The following is a 24,234-nucleotide window of genomic DNA, read 5'->3' on the forward strand; positions in this document are numbered from 1 at the left end:
ATGCATAGTGTGTGTCTGTGTGAGTCAGTGAGCGGGGGCGTGCATGTGTGTGAGAATGTGACAGGGAAAGAGAGAGAGAGAGAGAGAGAGAGAGAGAGAGAGAGAGAGAGAGAGAGAGAGAGAGAGAGAGAGAGAGAGACGACTGACAGAAAGAAGGAAAGAAAGGCACAAGTGTCAGGTTTCTCTTTTCAATTCAGAGGCTCAACTCATTGTTTTTAATCTAGAAAAGAGGCTGAAAACAGCAGGAGAGGAGAGAAGATAGCTGGAAACTTGAGCTGCTAACAGCTGTTTATGTCCCTCCTCTCCTTACCCCTCTTTCTTTTATCTCTCTCTTCTTCCCTCTTTCTGTCTCTCTTTACAGTGTCATGGCTGTGTATCCATTAACATATAGACAACTGCCCATACAATGATGCCTATTAACATGGCTTTATATCTCTTCTATATCATATATAGAAGTGAGTGATGTGATTAGAGATGCTGCCTGTCTCTTTTTCTTCCACTGATACCACTTCTCAAATCACATATTTCACTCTTCCTGTGACGTCTCCACTCACCACATCCTGGTTTTAAAGAGGCCAACATATCGGCAGTTTAACGCTTTCGCTGTCAATTTCAGTTCACCCATATGCTCACATATGCTCCTCTCGTAGGATATATATTCTCACTACGCTAGCTAAAGTGCACGCACCAACACTGTACGTTAAATAATTATATAGCATCATGGTAGGCTACTGTCCTATCTGTGGAAAGCCCGTCTACTTTGGTAAGTGTGACCTCTTTCCTTTTACTGTATATGTCTGTCTTCCTCTATCTGTCTGGCATTTTGTCTCTGTCCTGTTCTCCATTTCTTTCAGATTGTGTTGCTCTCTCTCTCTCTCTCTCTCTCTCTCTCTCTCTCTCTCTCTCTCTCTCTCTCTCTCTCTCAATGTCTTTCTTTTACTTGTTTTACCTGAAAAGGAAAAAAAAAGGGTCATTTTCCCCTGTTCCTTGAATACATTATGTATTCAAAATATTACAGAGTAATAATATACTTTCTTACAGTGGACATTATAACCTGCCAAACACAGGTGCAACTAGTAATGTTAACGATGGCGACGTTCCATTTAGATGCATCAGTATTAAGTGCATAGACTCACAGACACACCTAAAGGAAATGGGGACATCGTTAACATATCGTAAGTCAATATATCTGCTTTGAAAAATATGCTTTGATTTTCCTTTTGATATTTGCTGATATATCTGGCATTATTCTTTGTTTGGAGGGCAAAAAGAAGGTCTTTCTCCCTGGCTTTCTCCTTCTCTTTAAAAAACACACACACGCACACACACACACACACACACACACACACACACACACACACACACACACAAATGCACATACACGTATCCATGATAACAACAGGATGTGGGTCTAGCCAAACAAGCTTGTACGCTGTTCTATGGGTTTCCTTCTTACCTTCTGTCTCTTTTAGTTGAGTCCTCTCCCACACTATTAAATACAAACCATCACTTAAACCATCTATTTCAAGTCTGTTTACTTTTCTATTCATGAGCCAGCTAAGTTCAAATTCTCAGATGTGACCTGGCCAACACCACACTCTCTGTGTACTGATGAGACTAGCAGTCTGCAGTCAGAACCAGACACTTGAATCTCACTGTTTCTTGTTAATCTTCTATTACTGTAAATTGATTTTTACGTTTTCCTTAATCTGTTGGTATGTTTCTCTAAATCCAAAACAGAAAAATGCATTAACAAACGTGATCAAGGTCTGTAGCAGTATGACAGGTACTCAACAGAAAAGTCTGTGTGATTTGTATAACAAACGGTTAAAGCGAAAGAAAGCAGAACCCACCCTGTCTGTCTGACAGCACCCACCCCTGCACCCAGAGTTTTCAGAACTTGCCTTCTGGTTCCCACTTCAAATGCCCACTAGCCAAACAGCAACAGATATGAACACTTCTTCATGCCCTCAGCCATCTCACCTCTGAACTCAAACAGAAATAGATAATATTAGCCTAACCACCCTACCACGCTTATACTGTATATTACAGGTTTTTTTTCGATTGCTTTTCCACAGTGGGCACAACTGGAGCCACGTGTGCAAAACTCTAACTAGAGTCTGCACAGCAGCAGTTCATGTGGACCAAACTCCAGTTCGTTTTTCATAGCTTGAACACAGTTTTCAAAAGTCTACACACTTATCCCATGACTTTAACCACAACGTGCACAACACTGTGGATTTACAGCACTTTACTACACATTAAAAACAGAATTTAGAAACTAGATTTCAGTCTGGTGCCTATCAAACACTGCTGATTGCAATGGTCTCTTGTTTTAGACTTGTTAGTGAACACATACTGTATATACGGTATATAGGGAAAGCTCATACAGCCTTATTTGGAAATAAAGAAACAGCAAATAAGAATGAAACAGTTATTCATTGTACGGTTTGAGAGAAACAGTAAACAGGTAAAAGAGCAAAGATACCAATATGTCCAGGTAAGATGTCTGAGGTTATTAAACAAAAGTGAAAAACACTATATCTTTACTATAGTAAAACTGCATTCTTACTGTTTTTCAGAAAGTAATGGAGGTGAAAGTAAAAGGAACACCACATTCATTTGGATTTAGAAATGGATTTAGAAATGCATGGCAAGGCAGGACATCCAATGTTCTTTGTTATTACGTACCTTTAGTTTTAAATTTTTTTCTCCAGTCATCACATTACAGTTTTTCTCAATTGCTAAAACACAATTTCTGAAACCTTGCTCCATTTGCTGAAAACATCAAACACAATACCTCATCTTCAAGCGCTATTTACAAAACCTCGGACTCCTCTCGCAAAATGAAACTTTCGTTTTACCTGTGTTCAAAATCAAACGCTGCTCTCAAACATAAACAAAGTGATCAAAATGATATACACTATCAAGTCAGTAAACAATACACCAAAAAAATTGAAAACACATTGTTCAAAACATAGTTCTCAGGGAGAAGTAATCTCAAAACAAATTTCATATTTTTCCGTCATTGTCTTTAGATGAATGAAAACATGTTCTATCATATTAGCTCAAAATTTATCAAAAATTACTACTCTGCTTTGCTCTTTATATTTTTTGTTTGTTCTTCCTCCTCCTTGTACCCCTATTTTTACAGTACTGTACCCTGCATCTCACAAACCTATTCTTTGTCTCTGTGATACTGTAATTCTTGTTCTCTGTTGATATACGTATGCGTCCTCGTCCTCTCACATTGTTTCTTCTATCCATTCTCAGACTTTCTCCTTCCCACCTTCAACAACCTGTTTGCTCTCTGAACTGACTTATAATGATTATGTCACATCATTTGAAACAAGTGAAATCAGTTTTGAGTGGTTGTGTTCAATCAGTGACATGTTGTTCTCTATTTGTATTTGATTGTTGCCACTTGTGTTTACCAGTATGGATGACGTGCATTAGAGTGCAGAATGTGTTTAGAGATTTGCTAAAAAGTCTAAGTGAGATCTGCAAATTGTGTTTGACCGTGTGAAATGGTTTAAGGTATTGACAACAGACTGCACAATTAGCTAAATGAGTTCAGGCAACTGAGAACTTGGTTCAGCCAATGGGTTTTAGTGTTTTAGCAATTGAGAAAAACTGTAACTACTACAGGTAAAATAAAATGATATATATATATTGAAGCAAACTGCTGATTTTCATTCCTTTTTGTTTCCTACAAAAACTGGTATGCTATAAAATAAAAATGTTCACATGAAAGAATTTCACTCTTTTCTTTAAAGAAGCTATTGATTAGTGTGAACTTAGTGACTTAAATTGCTCAAACTGTAAAGATGAAAAGTCTGTATTTAGTTTCTTGGTGTTTTTACTCTGTGTGTTCTGAGTGACAGTGTGTGTTGTCTCAGTGAGGATTGTTCTGAGTGTTTGGCTGCACTGAGCCTGTTCTGAGACGCGTGTTAAGAGTTGTGTTGCTTGGAGTGAGTTTTGCAGGAGATGTGAACTGTTTAGCTCAGGTGACTGTTGGTAATGCAGACTGCAGTTTGAGTTTTGCACATGTGGCTTCAGTTGTGACCACTGTCGTTTAGCAATCGAAAAAAATTCCTCTGCCTTTTTTTTGGATTAAATATATCTATAAAACAGGCTCCCAGTCTGCCTCTCATTATAACGGTCCTCATTTGTCATTGGCACAGGTGAAAAGAAGAGGTCCTTAGGGAGGGACTACCACCCTCTGTGTCTTAAGTGTCAAAAGTGCAACAGACAGCTCACAGCTGGACAACATGCTGAGGTAGGCCTATATGTGGACAATGAATGAGGGACTATGTGAAGAAAACGTGAATGAACGAGTAGGGTGATGCAATAAATATGTCCTGCTAATTGTTTTTCAGTATGATGAGAAACCGTACTGTTCACACTGCTACCTGAAGATGTTTGGTCCAAAAGGTACTGCCACACACACACACACACACACACACACACACACACACACACACACACACACACACACACACACACACACACACACACACACACACGCCACACACACATACAATGTCTGAATGTCTTTTCTCTGTGTCTTTCTTGACAGGAAACAGGTGACTTGTGTCGCCATGGCACAGTGCAGCTCCTTCACAGACACCAGACTGAGCCAACATGGACAAACGCTGACATACAAAAGACATACCGAGCCTGTTTATTCGCATTATAGACAGATATCTAACAGTCCACTCACTTCAGTTGACTATCATTTATACTCCACAAGATTATTTATTTATAAATGTGATGACCACTTGATGCCACATGTATGTGATTGTTCACTTTTATAATGTAAATGAATTTTGCATGCAAATTGTTAAGTCCGAATTAATAAATGCATTTTTTAAACATGCCAACGTCAATCCCTGGTGGATGTCTCAGTCTCTGCGGTGGACTTTGTAATCAGGAGCCCACATGCTCATATCTGAGCATGCAGGGTGGATGCATTCGCTCACAAACTAACAAATACTCTAATCATTGACAACACACACACGCACATAAAAAAAAAAAAAAAATGAGTTGAGCTATAGGGTTCTCCCTCTCTGCCTCCTCAAGCAGCCAGGGGAAAGGAGAAGGAAGGAAGGAAGGAAGGAGGAATGGATGAGGGTGGTTGATGTTGGCAGGGTAAACCAGATCTTATGCCAGCACAATCTGCTGGAATGGGTGCTACAGTGAGGCAAAGATGGATCTCAAACGCGCTTGCACACGCACGCACACACACACACACACACACACACACACACATCCATTCACGCACATTGCTGGCCCTGAAGCAGTGTGCCTTGACTGCTACAGGGGCTTGTCACCCAGTGGTGGGTGAAGTACATACACGCACACGCACACACACACACACACACACACACACACACACACACACACACACACACACACACACACACACACACACAAACACACATAGAGAAAGAAGTGTGCTGATGTGCTTCCCTGTAAAGTGGCATGTGTCACACGAGTGACATTTCAGGTATTTGTCCTTGAAGGATAGAGGGATACAGAAGTAAAAGGATAAAGGAGGCGGAGGCAGAAAGAGTGTGGAGAAAGCTGAGGGACAAAGAGAGAGAGAGAGAGAGGGCTGATGGGATTATTTTTAACATCTAGCAAAGAGCTAGCAGAGGGATGCCTGTGTGTCTCTCAAGCACGTCTTTGAACCTGTCCGTCTCCCTCTCATCCCCCCAGATCCCTCCTTCATCCTCCCTCCTCTTCTATTCCTGCCCTCCGACTCCTCCATTCTCCCTCCTCCCTCCATGTCTCCTTCACCCCCTAACCCCCTACCTTGATAGATCACATGACGGCTGTGATACCAGCTGGCTGACTGCTCATTTGCATGTGATTCAGCTACATTCTCTTATTAGGTAGAGGGGGTGGTGGTGGAGGGGCCGAGTTATAGGTGAAGAGGGGCTGAGGGTTAGGGAGAGCGAAGTGCTGTGGAGAGCGCTGGGTAATTGAGGGCCACTGTGAGAATTGAAAGAATAAAGAGAGAGACCATGGATTTATAGGGGAGAGACAGGAAGGCAGAGGGAGAAGTAAAATAAAGAAATAGAAAATGAGTGTATTAGGCCTGGCAAAGTTAAAGCAGGGGTTCTTCAACCTGCAGTAATTCACCATGGCTCCAAAGAACAGAATTGATAGACTCTATCATATCTTTATGTGATGGCTGCACCAGGAAAGGACCATTTGTGGTCCCAAACTTATGTTCAGAGACAGTCTGTGTGTAGGAAAGGAATCAATGATGACAATTGATGAGGAACTGATATTAAGGAGCACCATTTTTCTTTACATCCAAGATAAAAAAGAATGGAATGAAGTAGTAGGCTATGTTTCTAAGGAAAGTCACTTTGCGTGGGACTCAACACTTGCACTGTAATCTTCATTTGTGTATCACTGTCGACATCTAGTGGCTATGAAAGACAGTTGACAGCGAGGAGTGCATCACAACATATCAAAATACCAGTGCTGTTTGTGTAGCATTTTTTAATCAAGTTTCAAAAAAGTCTGCCCACTACCTTTTTAAAAAAATTATCTGTGTTAAGTTTTTGGGATTTTTTTTCATAATGAATGAAAAAGTATTGGAGCTGCTTTGCATTTTGTGATTAGCTAAGGTGATGCTTTATAAACGGTGCTTTATTTTGGGTCTTGTTCATTGTTTGCAGTGAGGCTTCCCTTGGAAATATGCGACTGAAGAGCGGAGGGAAGGCAGCCAAAGCTGTTTCAAAGCAGGCCAACAGGTGTTATTTTTAAGCCAGCAACTGGTTTTTACCTCTTTACATGATTAGCAGTAGCCTGTATGCCATTTGTTGAGATTGAAAGCATAGCCTATGTTTTAAAGCTAATATTTGGTTTAGGTTTTACCCTGCATTAGCTATAGTCTAACCATGTGAAGTTGACATGTGTGTCAATCTACTAAGATTGTCAAGAGCAAATTTAACCTAGAAAGCGGGAGTTCGGACTTCACAAGGAGTACTTGAAGGCAACTTTAGCTAACTGTGTTATTGTGGTGCGCATGCGCAGTGAGCCAACTAGGAAGCAGAACAGACAAGCTTGAGTTGACGGCTTATGTGGACATGAGCGAAAGCAGCTGCTTTTGAATCATTCATCTTGGGTTTATAAACTCGTGGAAAGGAGGTAGTCTCTTTTAAAATGGAAGGCTGACAGCTTAAAGGAAAGTCAGTGTATTTATGTATACATTTATTAAAAACTGAGCAACAATGATGTCAGAATGCGACCCGCCGCCGGAGACGGAGACCAGCGAGCCCGTGCTGGACACCGAAGCAACAGCGGTAACGTTACCTGTTTCAGAGTCTAACTTTTACTCCTCAGACCCTGTAAAGGTATTATTTGATAGGAATGGGATAGGGTTGGGACTTGCGGCGAACCCTGGAGTCGCTGTTCGTATTTCGGACTCTTGTGAAAGCGTCTTAACCGAGCTGGAGACAGACGGCTCCAGCGAAGAGGCGCTGTTGTTACCGTGTTTAGCAGGAAGCTCGTCGTCTCCGCGGGCTGTACGAGAGAAGCGGAACAGACACAGCTCGTCGTCGGATAAAGACACCTTGGCCTCCCCAGGTAAATGGTTTGGAGCAATGCTTTCGACATCTGATAAATAACATACATTGACACTTAAGTTAAGTAAGGGAACTCATGCTCAACGAGGGTATGTCCTGAGGAACGTGTTTTTTTTTTTTGTGCATATGGTTTAGTGCTGAATATCAGGCTGATTAGATTAACAAATAACAGTGAATGCAACGTGGTCAAAACGCTATGATGTCATGCAAGCCCTGTGAGGAGTGTTAACCATTTCACTGTGGCTCTCCACTGGGAGCTCCTGAAGGGCCCCTGTAGAGTCTTGGGCCTGATTTGGGTTACTGAAGTGTTGAATATTGATAGGATATTGGCTAACTTGTTGCCCCGACACTGTTTCTTAGCAAACACACACAACTCTGAATGTTATGCCTAAGAAAACTATCCACACACTCATGTTACATTAAAGGCATTAGGCTTGTGTTTGCATGGAGATGGAGTCTGTACCCAGTCTGTCTACTCTGTGTGTTTTCCAGTCAGCTGATGCAATATCTGCATGTTATCATCCCTGTGGATGATATGAGCTGGCAATCTCACCTCGTGACCTAAACACTACATGGAAGTCCAGCCACAAGTACAGTTATGAGTAGGGCTGGGCGATAATTCAATATGATATTTATTTATCAATAAAATCATATCGTGACACAAAATAACCTTATCTAAATTGATAACAAGCACATATTAACTCAAATTGTGAATACTTTTTTTTTTTGAAGACTGGTTTTGGTTTTACATCACATTATCACTCATAGGATTAACAAACTGGACTCCCAACTGACAACCTTCAAGTCACACATAAATACACCAGTGTAGTTAAATCAAACTAAATCTGATTCCTCAGTACAGTATATGTGTGCATACATACATATATAAACATAGTCGGGAGTATAATTTCACTTGAAACTGTTATGCTCAGTAATGTACAAACATGGGCTTTGCCATGTGGTTATTTCATATAGGCTAGACTAAATGACCAGAAAACATGCTAGATCGTGATATAGGCCTATATCGGCCTATAACGTTAAAGAGATGTGAAATGACTAGGGCTGGGCAATATGTTCAGGTGTTTAGGTTTCTGTTCAGATGATTTCTCATGTAGGAGGCTAAGAGAATCTATTTTTTGCCTGTGTATTGTTTTGTTGCGTATCTGGTCAGTCTTACATATTCACAGCACTAGATTTGGTTTGGACTATAAAAAGAGAAAGGTGATCTAGTCACCATGGAAGCAGCACATATTCTGACTGAACTACTAATTGGACATCACTCCCCCTCATACCACCCACCTTTTTTTTTTTCCTGCAACTCAATATTGGAGAATTTGTTTCCTTTTATATTCCCTTCTGTTGGGGTCTCTCTCTCTCTCTCTCTCTCTCTCTCTGCTGACTCTGAGATCTATTGTTCGACCATGTTCTATCTGGGCCAGAAATCTAGGCCACAGGTAGACACGCTGAGCCTGAAATCGCAGGTGTTAGTCTCCTATTTCCTCTAGCCTGTTAGAATAATAATTACTACACAGTTTCTATTCAGTGCATTACAAATTAGAAGTCACACATAGTCCTCAGAGCTGTTGTACTGTCTACCATGGATATCTCATGGAACATGGCCATAAACCATCCAGTCCTTCCAGCTAAAATTTACATTTATATAATCTGCCAAACTACATGTCCTACTGTCTTCCTTTACCTGAGTCCATTGGTCTATGAGCACTGTTAGCAGTGTGTTACGCACACATTTTAATTTAATCTTGATTGAAACATTTGCATACGTTGACATATTCAATCATGTAGCTGTCTAAGCACAGGACAAAGACTTCAACGTGTAATACGTAAAGCGCTAATGAATCAAGAACACGAGCTTGCAATGGCTAAGATATAAATGTGTGCGTAAAGCTCAGTGGGACCGCACATCTTAGCAGTGACCCTTTTTCAGAGTGCAGTGTTGCGACTTCTCACACCGTTTGCGTGCACTGCAGGTCAGCAGATCTCTAGAGCTTTGAGTGAGCTGTGAAAAAGCACATCTGGGCCCATTAACTGACCGAGGGCTCTGAGAGACAGACATTTAATATGCATAAGGCCCTTGTGCAAGCAAACCCACAGACAGACAGACAGACATGCATGCATGCATGCATGCATGCATGTATGTGTATTTACTTTCACTCACAGCTTTCTGTGGGGCGAGAATAATGGAAGGCGAGCGAGACATTTCTGCCTCTTGCTGTCACACTGCAAAATGACATTATCATAGACTTTCATCAACAGTACAATCCAGTGAAAGCATGCGTCCATCATCAGGTAAGACAGCTGAATAAACAGACTGAATTTATTGTTGGAAATTAAATGAAGATAAAATATTGTGTCAGCTCTGTCTCACACACAGATATATTGTGTTATAAATCAGAGGCACCCCGCAGTACATTATCACAATCTATCTTTAGATCTGTGTTGACAACATTTTATTTCCATATTAAAGTCAAGATGAAGCTGTTTTTAAATAACAGTCAGTTTCCCTGCAGACCACCAAAATAAACATGGCCACACTTTTTGGCAGGGTGGCAAATTAGAACTTTCTAACTGTACATCAACCAGATGACCTTACAAGCTCAGGGGGTTGCTGTGGACTGCATTGTGGCCTAACTCGGGCAAATGAACCGTTTCATACTAGGTAATCAGGCAAAGATGGCATGGCGCACACAAAAAAATCAGAGGACCACGTGTTGCACGTCTTCTTAATATTAAGCATTTTCCGATTGGACCACTAGGATGCAAAATAATTGCATACACATACAACGTGTGTGAGTCGATCAAGTTTGGAATCTCTACTCCATGTAAACGGTGTATAAATATATAAACTATATGTGTTTTACTTTAATGGAAATTGGTTTCAACAGGAGGGCTGACAGTCAAGTATTGAGGCAATGCGCTGTATGATCTGACCTGCTTGTGAAGTTTGCCCAAGTTAGACTTAAAATCATCTAGTGCTCTACTTTCAAGGCATGCTTCTCATGATTACACAGTATTTTAGGCTAAACAAGTGCCAAATGGAGCACGAAACACAAGCACATCCTCCCCTAAAACATCATTTTGGTGGCCTCTACAACTACTTTGAGGTGTACCTCATGCACCGACATTGAAAACATAAGAAATGCAGTAGTATGTGGCTTTTAGAGAGCAATGTCAGTGATAATACTGACGCTGGTGGTTTTCAGGTAGATAGAACTACATAAAGGCACAAATCGCCCAACATGGGAACAAAAACATTGGGTGGAAGTAAGTAAAAGTGAATTAGAAACAAAACGGACTATGATAATTTAATGTATTTTGTTAGGAAAACACTGACAAGTTTAAATAATCCAGGTCCCTGATGTACTTTTTGCATATCCCCATCCTGCTATTTTCCCCTTCCTTCTTTTTAATTTGCTTCTCTCTCAGCCCCCCCTGCAAGTGAATTGGCTTCAAAGCTATTTTTGTTTCTCCTTATCTCTCTGTGACAAATGGCATGTTAACTGTCCTCACGTCCCTTTGTCCCTCCTTCCCCTCATCCCTGTGTCTGTCCCTTCATCGCTCCCTGCGTCCCCACTGTGGCTTTAGTGTGACTCATACAGAGCATATGGAGCCTTTCTGTCAGCTGACAGTTCTGCCGTGTTAGAGGAGACGGTAGAAGGTGTTGTGTCACATGGTTGGGCCTTCATCAAAGGAATAATTAGCACCGAATACCAATCAGACGGCATTCACATCCATGGAATTAAATTAGACCTGCAAGGCAATAGAAAATAGCCTTTTTTTTCTGATGTGTGGCTGTCTCACTCATCAGCTCTGTTGCCTCACAGCAAGACAAGTACTGGGTTTAAATCCACTGACCCACTGGAGCCTTTGTGTGTGCAGTTTGCGTGTTCTCCGTACCTGTGTGAGTTTCATCCCACGGTCCTAAGACATGCAGGTTTGGTGAAATAGTGATTTTTCTTTTTTTTTCGGTTGGCATTTTGGCCTTTAATGGATAGGACAGTTGTAGACAGGAAAGTGGAGAGAGAGTGAGAGAGAGTGAGAGAGAGAAAAGACATGCAGCAAAGGGCCACAGGTCAGATTAGAACCTTGGGCCGCTGCAGTAAGGACTGAGCCTTGGTACATGGGGCACACGCTCTACCAGGTGAGCTACCAGGGTGCACCAGAAATAGTGATTCTAATTTGCCCACAAGTGTGACTGTGTGTGTGAGATAGACTTGCCACCTGTCCAGGTTGTACCCCAGCTCTCTCCCAGTGAGTGAGTGCTGGGAACAGTTGCAGCCTCCCATGACCCTGAACAGGATAAGCGGTTTATGGCTCCCGTTGCCTCTCACATACAAACCATGTGCATGAGTGGAGAGGGTAGTTACAGGAGAAGCAGTAGATGGGAAAAGATTGACCTGTAGATGAGCTTACAAGCATATAGAAATATTTTTATAGAGCAATATCTTTTTACTTTGTAATAGGGTTTGCAAAGATGACCTATATGTGTTTTTCAGTATTCTTCATCATTCACGCACAGATTAAAAAGACTTTCATGGCAATTGGCTCCTTTTTTTTATATGCTATGACACAGGTTGCCATGGATATTTCCTGATGATGCTTTGAGGTTCACAACATTTTATTGCCAACATTTTGTCACTGCATGACATTAATTTAACACCATGTTTTGGAAGTGGCATGAATGACGATGCAGTATCATAAGAAAAGCCGTTGCTGTTTTACTGTAACACCGTCTGATCGCCCACAACGAAAATATGACTATCAATCTGAACGTTTGTCCCGCTCTAGGTACCAACAGTGGAGACTTCAACCATTTCCCTGACGATCCCGAGTTTGCAGATATTATCAAAAGGGCGGAACAAGCTATCGAGAACTGCGTCTTTCCAGAGAGGATTTCCCAGGGTTCCAGTGGGAGCTACTTTGTCAAAGACCCAAAAGGGGTGAGGAGCAGATAGAGGATTGTACATTAGGCTTTTTAAATAGGAGTTATGAGATTTAAGAAAGCATTATATAGTCACTTTCCCCACTCAGATTTACCCAGCTAGTGTAGAAATTCTAGCTGGTGATTAAATGTGCTAGCTTTGTGACATTTAGCTTACTGTAAGCTCCCTTTAAGGTGGTTCTACACTGCTCTAGACCAGAGCTGAGCTGCTGAACGGAGTGAACAGGCGGTGGACTCCAGCAGTATGCGCGGTTAGCATCACATTAACGAGTAATGCACACAACAGGAAAAAAGATCTTGATCCCTAACGTGTTATCAGCTTCTCTGTCACTTCACTTGTTGCTTATAACTTTGCATGTCGTGCCTGCGGTTCTTTAGTCTTGTTCTTTTAAAGGTGCCATAACATGAAAAATGGCTAGTTCTGTCCCTGTCTGTGCTGTATTCTCCCATTGTCTGCCATGTGCCAAATGTATAGCAAAAGGCATTTGTGATATAACACTCTTTTTCATTGTCTTTTCCCTCTACAGAAAGTCATTGGTGTTTTCAAACCAAAGTCAGAGGAACCTTATGGTCACCTCAACCCCAAATGGACCAAATATTTTCACAAGGTACATTGTGTGACATCTGTTACGTGTGTGTGTAAACAATCTGAGGGAGCATTAGCAGACAACACTCTAAACCAGTTTTCTTTTCTAAAGGTTTCTCAAAGTTTCCTGGTTGCTCTCTCTCTCTCTCTCTCTCTCTCTCTCTCTCTCTCTCTCTCTCTCTCTCTCTCTCTCTCTCTGTCTCTCTCTGTCTCTTTTTCCCTCTCTCACTAGCTGTGCTGTCCGTGCTGTTTCGGCCGAGGCTGCTTGTTGCCTAACCAGGGTTACCTCTCCGAGGCTGCTGCCTCACTGGTTGATACCAAGCTCGGCCTGGGAGTGGTGCCGAAAACCAAGGTGGGGGCTCTGAGAGCATGCATGTTATTGCATTTAAAGTGCTCATATTATGCTCATTTTCAGGTTCATAATTATATTTAGAGGTTGTACCAGAATAGGTTTATGTGGTTTAATTTTCAAAAAACACCATATTTTTGTTGTACTGCACATTGCTGCAGCTCATCTTTTCACCCTGTGTGTTGAGCTCTCTGTTTTAGCTACAGAGTGAGGCATCGCACTTCTGTTCCATCTTTGTTGGGAGTCACACATGTGCAGTAGCTAGGTAAGGACTACTAGCCAGTCTGAAGCAGAGTATGAGGGCGTGCCATGCTTGCAGCTAGGTGAGCATTATAACGAGTGTTACAAAGTGACGCACGTTTGTCTCTGAAGTAAAGGCTGGACTACAATAGAGCTGTTTGGAGCAGTTAGTGAACAGTGTTTTCTGTTGGAGATGGTAAGTCCCTTTTGGGGTGGAATTTGGGCTTTTTCACTTTGTACACCTGTAACACGCACAAAAAAGATATATGACATAATAAAGGAAAGGGGGGAAAAAGCATAATATGAGCACTTTAAAACTCTTTTGAATTTGCAACATGTCATCACAGTTTGACTAGTCTGGCTATCACCAGACCAAGCTCAATCTTTTAAGATTGAACATTAGTCTGGGGAGTCTGCTCTGTACTTTCTCTGCACAAGAGGCGTGATCAACGGGCATAGTTCAAATGACTCTGTACGCATTTGGATAGTCCTTCAACCAATCAGACCCACGATCCGGGTGACGCGACAGCGGCGTCAACGAGTTGCTGCCATGGAGTGCTGCACTTCGCCGGCCGGCTTGTTGAATGTAAACAAAAAGCTGCTCGGTCGCTTCTCTACCGTCATCGTGTTAAACCCGCCAATAGCGCGCCAGGTGGATAATCCAGTTTGTGATTGGTTCCGCAAATTTGTAACGGACGCAGGATAATGTACAGATAAACCTGCAGGTTTCCAGCCTGAGCTGCAGGGCAAAATCAAATCGCCGGCAAATCGGGCCGGGTTTACCCATTCTACAGTTTGACTGAAATCAGACTAAATTCTGAACTCCTGTGAATGTATTGAAACAGAATATTCAGTGGATGTAGATGTGATACTTCTTCTAGCTGTAAGAGAAACTATCCAGCAGTGGTCACAAGGTACAGCTAAAGCAGTGGTAATGGAGTGCCTTCCTTTTTTATCAGGTGGTGTATTTGGCCAGTGACACATTCCACTACAGCGCCATCGACAGAGCCAAATCCAGGGGGAAGAAGTACGCCTTAGAGAAAGTCCCCAAGGTGGGACGACGCTTCCACAGAGTGGGCCTGCCACCTAAGGTAACAGAAAGTGGTAGCCCTTCGTGGTCTAATGTCACCAACATTAAGCTGTTTTGTATGAGCAACCAACGAGAAACCTAGGCTGGAAACCCTTCTCTTGTTCATTCCTGTGTGGTATACGCTTTCAGACTTTTTTCTTTGTTATTTGAGAAGGCCTATACAAATGGTGTAATTAGAACAAATACTAATGTATACTAAAAACATTTTTATTGCTAACATCCCCCCCTTAAATGTCACATGTTTTTGTTTTACATATACATGGTCTGCTGTCTGTCTTATCATTATGAAATGAGAGTGAGCAGAGGGCTCAGAATAGCTGCCTGGCAGAGGACAGTAAAAGGAATCGTGTCACACTCTCTGAAAAAACTGGTTTTTAAAAAAGATAAAGAAAATAAGGTAGGAAGAGGAAGCATAAATGCCATCTCTGTTTTGAATTATGTTCTTTTTTTCAGCGTCTTTCAAACAGTGATTGTGTAGTCGTATCTCTTTTGCAGTCTGCTCTACTGTCTCTATCTCTCTTTGTAGGTGTTGGCTGTTGTGAAAAAGGTGGCTGGAAGAATGTGTTCAGGAAGTCGTATGAGGAAGTTAGCTTCATGTTTTCAACCGTCACGCACTGCTGACATTTTAGCCTGTTGACATCACGCAATTTCACGTTACATCATTGCACCCCACCACATCATTACCATATAAACAGGCTGCCTGCATTTTCAGAACACGCTTTTTTTTTATTTATTTTTTTTTATAAATGTATATGTGATGAGGTGTGTCTTTGTTTCCAGGTGGGCTCATTTCAGCTGTTTGTGGAGGGTTACCGTGAAGCGGACTACTGGCTGCGGCGCTTTGAGGCAGAACCTCTGCCAGAGAACATCAGGAAGCAGCTGCACTCACAGTTTGAGCGGCTGGTAGTGTTGGACTACATTATCCGAAACACAGGTGAGGGAGTCTGTGTTGACATGTATTAAACACACTGTGTACCAAACTTAAACACAGAATTGCAGTTAGGGCTGTCAATGATTAATCGTTAACTGAAAATAAGAATTTTGACCGATCAGTTGAACTGTTAAAAAAAATCATTTAAAATCTTTGCATGATAAAAGAAAAAATAGGCTATACAATCTATTTCTAAACTGCTAGTTAACTTGTTGGTGCAAACTTTGCACTAGCATGTTGCGTTTTAGCAAGATAGACTACAGACTCTGTACTACATTTAACACTTACTTGTTAATATATATAACATAAATATTACATTTAAAAAATAATATATAATTAATAAATAACCAGCTTTTCAAAATAACAGTTGCAATGTGCAATTTTAAGCTCAGTAAACTATAACAGTGTTACTCGCATGGCTCCCATTATCCTCCGTGACACGCTCTCTTCCACTTCACCTGACAACTCTTCTCCAAAACAAACAGCTCTGAGATAACAGAGCTCAGCCCATAGCTTCACTCACTCAGAGCACATAGTATGCGTGAAATAAAAACGGGACACGTAATTTCACGTCTCGTAATTAAAAAAAAAAAACAGACAACAGCTGTGTCTCAAAGACCGGGCAACAGCCGGGACGTTGAGAATCCACTCGCGAGAGCTGATGGATAGTTCCAATCACTTTCATCATGTATTCACTTCGTTGAAACAAGAGAAGAAAGCCTCACTGATGTGAAGAACAGGATGCCCGTCTCTGCCCGGGCCACAAACACGACGCGACGGTGAAATGGCGATTTATCCCTTTTTTAAATGTGAATAAACGACAGTTACACTCAGCGACAGCAAATGCCCTTTCCGTTGTGATTGGTGGTATGTTGACAACTCGCCGTTACCTTGTTTCCTACAGACTGTGTTGATGCGACTTGTACATTACAGCCACTCAAACAGGACAGAGTCGACTTAGTTAAGGCGGCAGGCGCGTATTGTTAAGGCGGCCGCCTTAACTGCAAAGTGCTGCGGGAAACCCTGGTTAACTGCTCCTCAGATCTCTGCAGGGTAAATCCAGACAGCTAGCTAGACTGATCTGTCCAATCTGAGTTTTCGGTTGCACGACTAAAACAACTTTTCCACCCCGAGGCTATTTTGCAGACGCACCGTGGCTCCGTCCGGCCCTAGCGCCGCCCAGGACGATTGTGATTGGTTTAAAGAAATGCCAACAAACCAGAGCTGCTTTTGCTCCAGTCCCTGAATGCTGTGGTCTCGCCAGACCCTCCTCCGCAGCGCTGTGAAGGAAGGTCTGCCAATGCAATCGGTTAACGAGGGTCGGCTATCGGTCGACAAAAAACCTCTAAATAAGCATCCGTAATAACAGTCCATCACCCCAACTGCCATTCGTCCTATTTTACTACAGTGAGTTTTTCCTTTTACACTCTAGCCATTTACAGCCATTGCACTACATTGCTGCGTGTTGACATTGTCAGCCTGTTTGAAAGTTCACTAGTGTGTTACATTGAATTTGGACTCGTCATTATGGCTAATCATTTATAAAAGCTAGCTGTCTGGCTTTGGTCCTTCCCCACCTACATGCTTATTTCCATTTTGTCTTCGTCCTCAGATCGAGGGAATGACAACTGGTTGATCAAGTACGAGAAGCCAGGAGGAGAGGGACAAAAGGTGAGGTCAAATTCACACATACTTAGGGTGTGTTCAAACTGTTTAAAGAACAAATTATCACCTTGCCTCGTGCATTTGAACTGCTGGAATGCTGTTACATTGTCATTGTGGGACACATCCCATGTTAAAAAACACACACACACACACACACACACACACACACACACACACACACACACACACACACACACACACAAACGCTTAAACACACACTTTTGTACTTGATGCTCTGTCACTTATTCATATGCAGGACACATTGGGGCCCACATTGACAGACAATAGCTTGGATATTGCAGGTCTGGAACAAACCAGTGCCCCAGAGACTTTGTTGGTTACAGATCCCAGAACACTGTCTGCCTCCCCATCATCAATCATTATTTGCCATGTGTTGATAAATGAGCAAAAGGTTGTCATCTATCTGTCCAATTAATCAGGCCTTTGGACAGTGATCAATGACTCGTCTGGTCATCGATCATGAATCACTCGGTCAGCCGTTGGTGATGACTTCTTTGATCCTCTTTTCCTCTCACCGTAGGATGCAGAGTGGCCAGAGAATAGCTCCGAGTCCTGCATTAAGATTGCAGCAATCGACAACGGCCTGGCCTTCCCCTTTAAACACCCGGACGAATGGAGAGCCTGTATGTCTCTTTCCTCCCTCACCTCTCTTTATACATGTTCTGTCTTTTCTGCTCACTGTCTCATATGGGGCCATTATTGTAGCAGAACTATTTGCAAATGTGTGTGATAAATTGTGTCAATCCGTGTATGTGTAATCACATTTGTAAATGTGTAGACAAAGCTGTAAATGGATGCATTGCCCTGTGAATGTGTAGACACATCTGTGAATGCGTACATGGAGGCACTACTGAGGCGCAATGTGGACAGAGCGGTACAGACAAATCTCCACACACGCCACACACATTGGCAGATCTCTGCCACAGCAGAAGTGTAGCAACAATCGTGTGTAAAAAGACAATTAAAGGTGCAGTAGGTAAGACTTATAAAACTAACTTTCTGTCATATTTGCTGAAACTGACCCTATGTTCCAGTAGAACTACATGAAGCAGGTCATTTAAAAATCCGGCTCCTCTGGCTCCACCAACAGCCTGTAGTGAGATTGGCAAAAATCCACCGCTCCCTGTTCAGATGCACCAATCAGGGGGGGTCTAACTGCGTGTCAATCATTGCTCATGCACACACATTTATTCTCCTTTGTGGGGGGAGGGGCTTAGGAGGCCGATTTGGGCTTTAGCGGAAAGGGGGGAGGGACTGAGAAGCTGTCGATGTTCACATCTTTTGGCTAAGTCCTGGATCTTCACAATCCTACCTACAGCACCTTTTTTTAAGAAGTATGCCTGAGTAGTAACTGATGACTTGTCTGTCTGTATTTCCTGCTCTTGGAGCAAAATGATTTTCAGCCATTACTCTCCAAGTATGCGTTGACAGATGACAGATTACAGATTTATCTACACATTTACTGGTTCACATTCACATGGATAACTAGGCATTTTCCAAAGGTTAAGAAAAGAAACGCGTTGTGTTTTTTTGTACGGATTAAACAAACCTTACCTTTGGACTGTGCCAGGCTTCGTGTCTTTGTGCTAAGCCAACCAGCTGTCGGCTGTAGCTTCATATTTACCCTACAAACATGAGTGCTTTCAATCTTCCTATCCGAGCTCTCAAGAGAAAGTGAACTAGCTTATTTTTTTCTAACTATTCTTTTAATTGTCTGTCCCTCAAATAGTTAACTAGTTATTTATTTTGATTCGCTTATTCTTGCCATGATGAGTCTCAGACGGTTAACAATAAATAAAAGCAACAGTAAAAACGCACTATAAAACGGTAAAGACGCAACATAATATAACAAGACAGTGTGGACTCTACAAATAGTTTTTATATTAATAGGAAGGCTTTGCCTGTAGTGGCAGGCAAGGGTTGTTTAATGTCATCCAGCGTGTTGTGACAAAGTGGACCGTTGCCTCCTCCCATCAGACCCATTCCACTGGGCATGGCTCCCCCAGGCTAAGGTGGCCTTCTCCCAGGAGACCAGAGACCTGGTGCTGTCCCGCCTCTCTGACATGAACTTTGTCCAGGACCTCTGTGAGGACCTCTATGAAATGTTCAAGGTACGAGCCACCTCCATAACGTTCCTCTTCTCTCCCCTCCCGTTCTCTCTGTTTAGACCGATTACAATTACATGTCCGATTACATGTCTGTCGGCGGCGTAACATGAGACAGGACACCTGCTAACAGGAGTTATTGTTTTTCTCTTCAGACGGATAAAGGCTTTGACAAAACCATGTTTGAGAGGCAGATGTCTGTTATGAGGGGACAGGTGAGTTTTCCTTCTTTTGAAGAAAGTATTTTGGACTGCTGTTGCTATCAGCCTCTTTGCCTTGTGTCTTTCTCCTTTTGTGTCCTATATTTAGTTTTTCCTTTTTTATATCCTACCATGCTCTCCTTTCTCTCTCCCGTGCCCTACTTTCAGTCACCTTCGTGGGTTTGCTCTGTGACTTAATCACCATCCGTGTTGACCTAATTTCTCACCCTCCACCCCTGTCTACTGCCCCGCCTCACCTTTTCACGTCTTTCATTTCTACTCCTCATCTCAACCGTTTACCTCCTCTTTTTTTGGGGGGGATTAATGACCACTGAGTGTGTCCTGGCCATAACAGTCTATGGTCATCATAGCATCAAGAGTACGTTGGTCAAAGGCAGACAAAGCAGACAGTTATTTCCATGAAGCAAGTCTCTTTTTTTTTTTTTTTTTAATGTAGCTCTCATAATTTACTAGACCCAGTGTTGTTGTGTTCTATTTCCAGTAGTATCTCAATATATTGACTTAATATCTCAAAATATTGACTACATATCTCAATATATTGACTAAGTAACACAGAATATTGACTTTGAATCTCAAAGCAATGAGAAACTTTAAAATATTGACAGAGAATCTCAATATATTGACTTGAATATTGAGTAAGAGCTCTTATTTATTAATCGTTGAAGTCATTTTTCAACAGATTAGATTAGCCTAATCCATGTTGCCTCAGATTTCATAGGTGCTTAACCTCTCTCTCACACACACACACACACACACACACACACACACACACACATCTCTCTCTCTCTCTCTCTCTCTCTCTCTCTCTCTCTCTCTCTCTCTCTCTCTCTCTCTCTCTCTCAAATGCAACCAAAAAAATGGTTTGTGTACATCCTACATCATGAGCCCTGTCTACACCAGGTGTTGAACCTGACCCAGGCGCTAAAGGACGGGAGGAGCCCCATCCAGCTGGTGCAGATGCCCCGGGTGGTAGTGGAGCGCAGCCGCTCAGGCGGCCATGGACGCGTGGTCACGCTCGGCAACGCCTTCACACAAACCTTCCACTGCAAGCGGCCCTTTTTCTCCTCGTGGTAGTCAGAGATGGGTTGAGGAGGGCGTGCGGAGGAGAGACTTCTGCAACAGCTCTTTTTGTCCTGAAGTGAGGGAGAAAACGTGAATGTCGCACTGGACACACACTGGCTCATGTTTCTTTGGCGAGAGAAGAAATGGAGAGGAAGACACGGATGATAGAAGGTGAAGATGAAGAAACTTGGCTTCAGTGCATTCCTCATGGTTGTGAAGAGAACACAGAGAAGCATGGCAGCTGGAGAGATTGGCATACCATTGTCTCATTGAGACCTTGGGGTTATTTGTGGTTACCATGGTGACTTGATTGGATAATCGGCTTTTCCACAGAGGGGGGCTTTGTTTATTGTTAAGGCAGAAAGGATTTTCTCTACCCACCCAAAGTACCTACTGAAGTCTCTTGCAAGGTCTCTTAGTGGTGTTAATGGCCAAAGAAAAGTACCTGCAGACCACAGAAGTAACAGAGCTGCGGTCCACTACGTTTGGGAATCTAAAGCACTGGTTTCACAGATCTCTCCAGGAAGTGATTTTTAAAATCTGCGAGAGCGTTGTTCCTGGTCTGGGGTCCCAAACTACTTGCTTTGCCTTGTAGGATTACTTCTTAAAATCTAGATGTGCACTTGCACTGCTGGAGGTGTTTGACTAGTTCTACAGAACCGGGTCAGACCACTTTTTATCCACTGTTTGTTTTCACAATCTGTTGAACAAACAGTGTCTTCAAACTCTCACTACTGCCAAAATCTGCTCCTGGGAGGAATATTTAAAAGCCTCAAAAAGAGAATATTGTTGAAACTTGAATATGAAATTTGGGGTAGGAGGACTAGTAATAAACACGTTGCTCGAATGTAATCTGTTTACGGTTTCTACACAGATTCTTGCTCCTAAACATTTCAATACGAGTGAATGCTGTCAAAAAAAAAAAAAAAAATGTTTTCCTTCTTCTTCGTAACAATGAATGTATTTGTTGTTAGACATGTATTTAATTTCTGGCAAGCAGCTATCTCTTGAACCTCGTGGCATGGGCGGAAGGCTACCTCGTCCCTGCCATTTACAATCCATTATTTGAAGAGGAAAAACAAAAACAGAAGACGATATTTCACACTTGCTCGATGCCGTTGTGTTTTTCTTATGTATGCATCTTGAAATTTTTATTCCAACTCGATGATTGTATGAGTAAAGTTGTATATTTAACAGATGAAAAATAAAATTTGGGAAATTTAAATCTTTGTTTTGGTCAGTTGTATATTACAGTTTCACAGAAAAAGCGTGATTGTGTAAGGAATGAGATAAAGATGAAGTGGTGCCGATCTGCTTTTTGACTAACTGCTGAGGGAAACAAAGTGGTACACAGGGTTCCAGCTGTGTACATTAACTGCCTTCAAACATTGTTGACAAAGGTGTGTTCAGCAGAGACCTGGGACTGACGGGACCATTACACTTGTAGACTTAATAATTAACTGATCTCAGAAACAGTAATACATCAAGACAAAGGGAGCTATTCATAACTGTTGTATACAAATGCAGACTAACACGTGAACACTATTTGAGTTATTTACTAAAACAATTTACATGAGATTTGAATAAACGGTGTATATCCATAAAACTGAGAAAAGAGAAAACACGTGTACATTTTAAAGGTAAAACAATAGGTATTAAATAAATACAGAGTTAGGATTAGTACTGTAAATAACATGGGTCTTTTGTGATTGTACTGTGGGGATTCAGTCATGTATCTTACCTAACTTACTGTACATCTAGGGCTGCAACTACTCGAAACACGACAATGTATAAAAGGCTCCATTACCTTGTGTCTCACGTTATGGCTCCGTAGCAGACGTTTTTGTAAAAATAGGCTAACGATTGTGTCATAACCACGGGACTTACTGTCGCACAGTAGAGGAATTACCGTATAGTACAGGAGAAGCTCGCAGGCAGTTTCGACTTACATTAGCTGTTTAAGTTTAATTACTAATGTTAACTAGCATTTTAGTTAGCAATAATTAGCCTGTGTCCATGTTATCTCCTTACATATACCTACGCTCTCCGTCTCTGCAAGATTGGGAATGATTGAGATTTCTCCTGGCACAGCTACCAGAAGACTTACAACTTTCAGACAGGTTGCTCATATCACATCTAAGTTGTCTCTCTCAGTTGGAGGCTGCGCAGTAACGCTCAGCCATCACCGGAAAAGTGCTTCTAATATCTTTCACTGGTCTCCGTCCAGAGCAACGGCATCTGTTGGTCCATTTTATATATGTCAATGAATATCCTTCACTGGTCTCCGTCCAGAGCAAGGGATCTGTTGGTCCAGTTTATATACTGTCTATGGCAATACCAGGACCCTGAATCTAAAGCAGCTAAATGGGATTCAGCCATCATTCATTGGAGTATTTACACCTGTGTGTTTCGTACTGACATTATAACACACAAAAACACAGATATCAGAAATGCAGGCACATATTGCCTGCAGGGGGCGTACTAAAACTGTAACACTGGAGCAACTATTACTTATTTTGGGTGAAGGTGCAGGGAGGGAAATTTAAACATGTTTAATTAATAATAAAGTATGAATATGATTAATAAAACATTTTGTTTACATTTTCAGACATGTCCTGTAGAATCTCAGACAAAGGTTGAAATAAATAAATGTATTTTATGTCCATGTTACAAGATGTCATTCATCAGTTCAGTGCAAAATAACTGACCTGATCTGGTTTTAGATTAAAGTAGGCCAGTCTTTGCTTCAGAGGGAAACTCTAGTACAGGGTTCTTCAACAGTTTTTTAGGCCAATGACCCCTTAGCTGAAAGAGAGATGGAGCGGGGACGCCTACTATACATATTGTATCAAATTAAGTTGCATATTCAAATGGGCCTACAATAACGTGTAGGGCGGCCCTAAAGCCTTCATACGTACCTTTCAACTGCATGGAATACTAATCTATTAAAATAAGAATTGTTGGCATGATTTTATAAATCACGTTTTAATGTTAAACGTACACGTGGCACAGTGAATCCTACCTTTAGTACCTAAATAAAACATCACATTCATTATTAGTTTCACATGTTTTCATTTTAAACAAATTGTATATCTTTATACAATACACATTTTCTATAGGCTCAGGCTGCCACTTTTTTTTTTTTTTTTTTTAAACAATTCCAGTGCTGGTTCCATGGTATCAGAATTTTGGATAGTCATGGAAACATGAATTGGTCACGTGACAAGGGCTGGGAAGATTGGCAGAACAGGCAGCCCAGTGACAGTACTCTGATCCATTGGAAATCACGAATGTCAGATTGACAGCGTTAGACCCAATGGATTTAGCCCAATGATCATATTTCAGGGGGGGGCGCTGCCACCCCGTGCCCCCCTTCTAGCCCCCTGTTGAAGATCTCTGC

General features: G+C 41.9%; 2 protein-coding genes across 3 annotated transcripts; both read left to right on the forward strand.

The window, feature by feature from the left end:
- The first annotated feature begins 570 nt into the window (after positions 1 to 570).
- On the forward strand, positions 571 to 4,889 carry LOC144528222 (cysteine-rich protein 1). The gene is made up of 4 exons (XM_078266713.1): positions 571 to 763; positions 4,185 to 4,279; positions 4,380 to 4,434; positions 4,580 to 4,889. The coding sequence occupies exons 1-4, from the start codon at positions 721 to 723 to the stop codon at positions 4,588 to 4,590; spliced, it is 204 nt and encodes a 67-aa protein (XP_078122839.1). The 5' UTR covers positions 571 to 720; the 3' UTR covers positions 4,591 to 4,889.
- Positions 4,890 to 7,061: 2,172 nt separating this feature from the next.
- On the forward strand, positions 7,062 to 20,896 carry pi4k2b (phosphatidylinositol 4-kinase type 2 beta). 2 transcript variants are annotated; one of them, XM_078266723.1, is made up of 12 exons: positions 7,062 to 7,605; positions 12,411 to 12,562; positions 13,092 to 13,172; positions 13,383 to 13,502; positions 14,699 to 14,830; positions 15,356 to 15,376; positions 15,610 to 15,763; positions 17,373 to 17,431; positions 17,967 to 18,069; positions 19,424 to 19,557; positions 19,707 to 19,766; positions 20,673 to 20,896. In XM_078266723.1, the coding sequence occupies exons 1-12, from the start codon at positions 7,251 to 7,253 to the stop codon at positions 20,844 to 20,846; spliced, it is 1,545 nt and encodes a 514-aa protein (XP_078122849.1). In that variant the 5' UTR covers positions 7,062 to 7,250; the 3' UTR covers positions 20,847 to 20,896. The 2 variants fall into 2 exon arrangements, with proteins under 2 accessions (XP_078122849.1, XP_078122857.1); XM_078266731.1 differs by lacking the exon at positions 15,356 to 15,376.
- The last annotated feature ends 3,338 nt before the right edge of the window (positions 20,897 to 24,234 follow it).

The sequence above is a fragment of the Sander vitreus genome, chromosome 2 (genome assembly GCF_031162955.1).
Source record: "Sander vitreus isolate 19-12246 chromosome 2, sanVit1, whole genome shotgun sequence".
Lineage (NCBI taxonomy): Eukaryota > Metazoa > Chordata > Actinopteri > Perciformes > Percidae > Sander > Sander vitreus.

What these genes read in the sequence shown, in the direction of transcription:
- LOC144528222 (XM_078266713.1), top strand. Translation starts at nt 721, where the DNA reads ATGGTAGGCTACTGTCCTATCTGTGGAAAGCCCGTCTACTTTG. An exon ending in TGGAAAGCCCGTCTACTTTG is followed by an intron (nt 764 to 4,184) that starts GTAAGTGTGACC and finishes TCATTGGCACAG; the next exon opens with GTGAAAAGAAGAGGTCCTTA. An exon ending in CAGCTGGACAACATGCTGAG is followed by an intron (nt 4,280 to 4,379) that starts GTAGGCCTATAT and finishes ATTGTTTTTCAG; the next exon opens with TATGATGAGAAACCGTACTG.
- pi4k2b (XM_078266723.1), top strand. Translation starts at nt 7,251, where the DNA reads ATGATGTCAGAATGCGACCCGCCGCCGGAGACGGAGACCAGCGAGCCC. An exon ending in GAGTGGGCCTGCCACCTAAG is followed by an intron (nt 14,831 to 15,355) that starts GTAACAGAAAGT and finishes CTCTCTTTGTAG; the next exon opens with GTGTTGGCTGTTGTGAAAAA. An exon ending in TGTTGGCTGTTGTGAAAAAG is followed by an intron (nt 15,377 to 15,609) that starts GTGGCTGGAAGA and finishes CTTTGTTTCCAG; the next exon opens with GTGGGCTCATTTCAGCTGTT.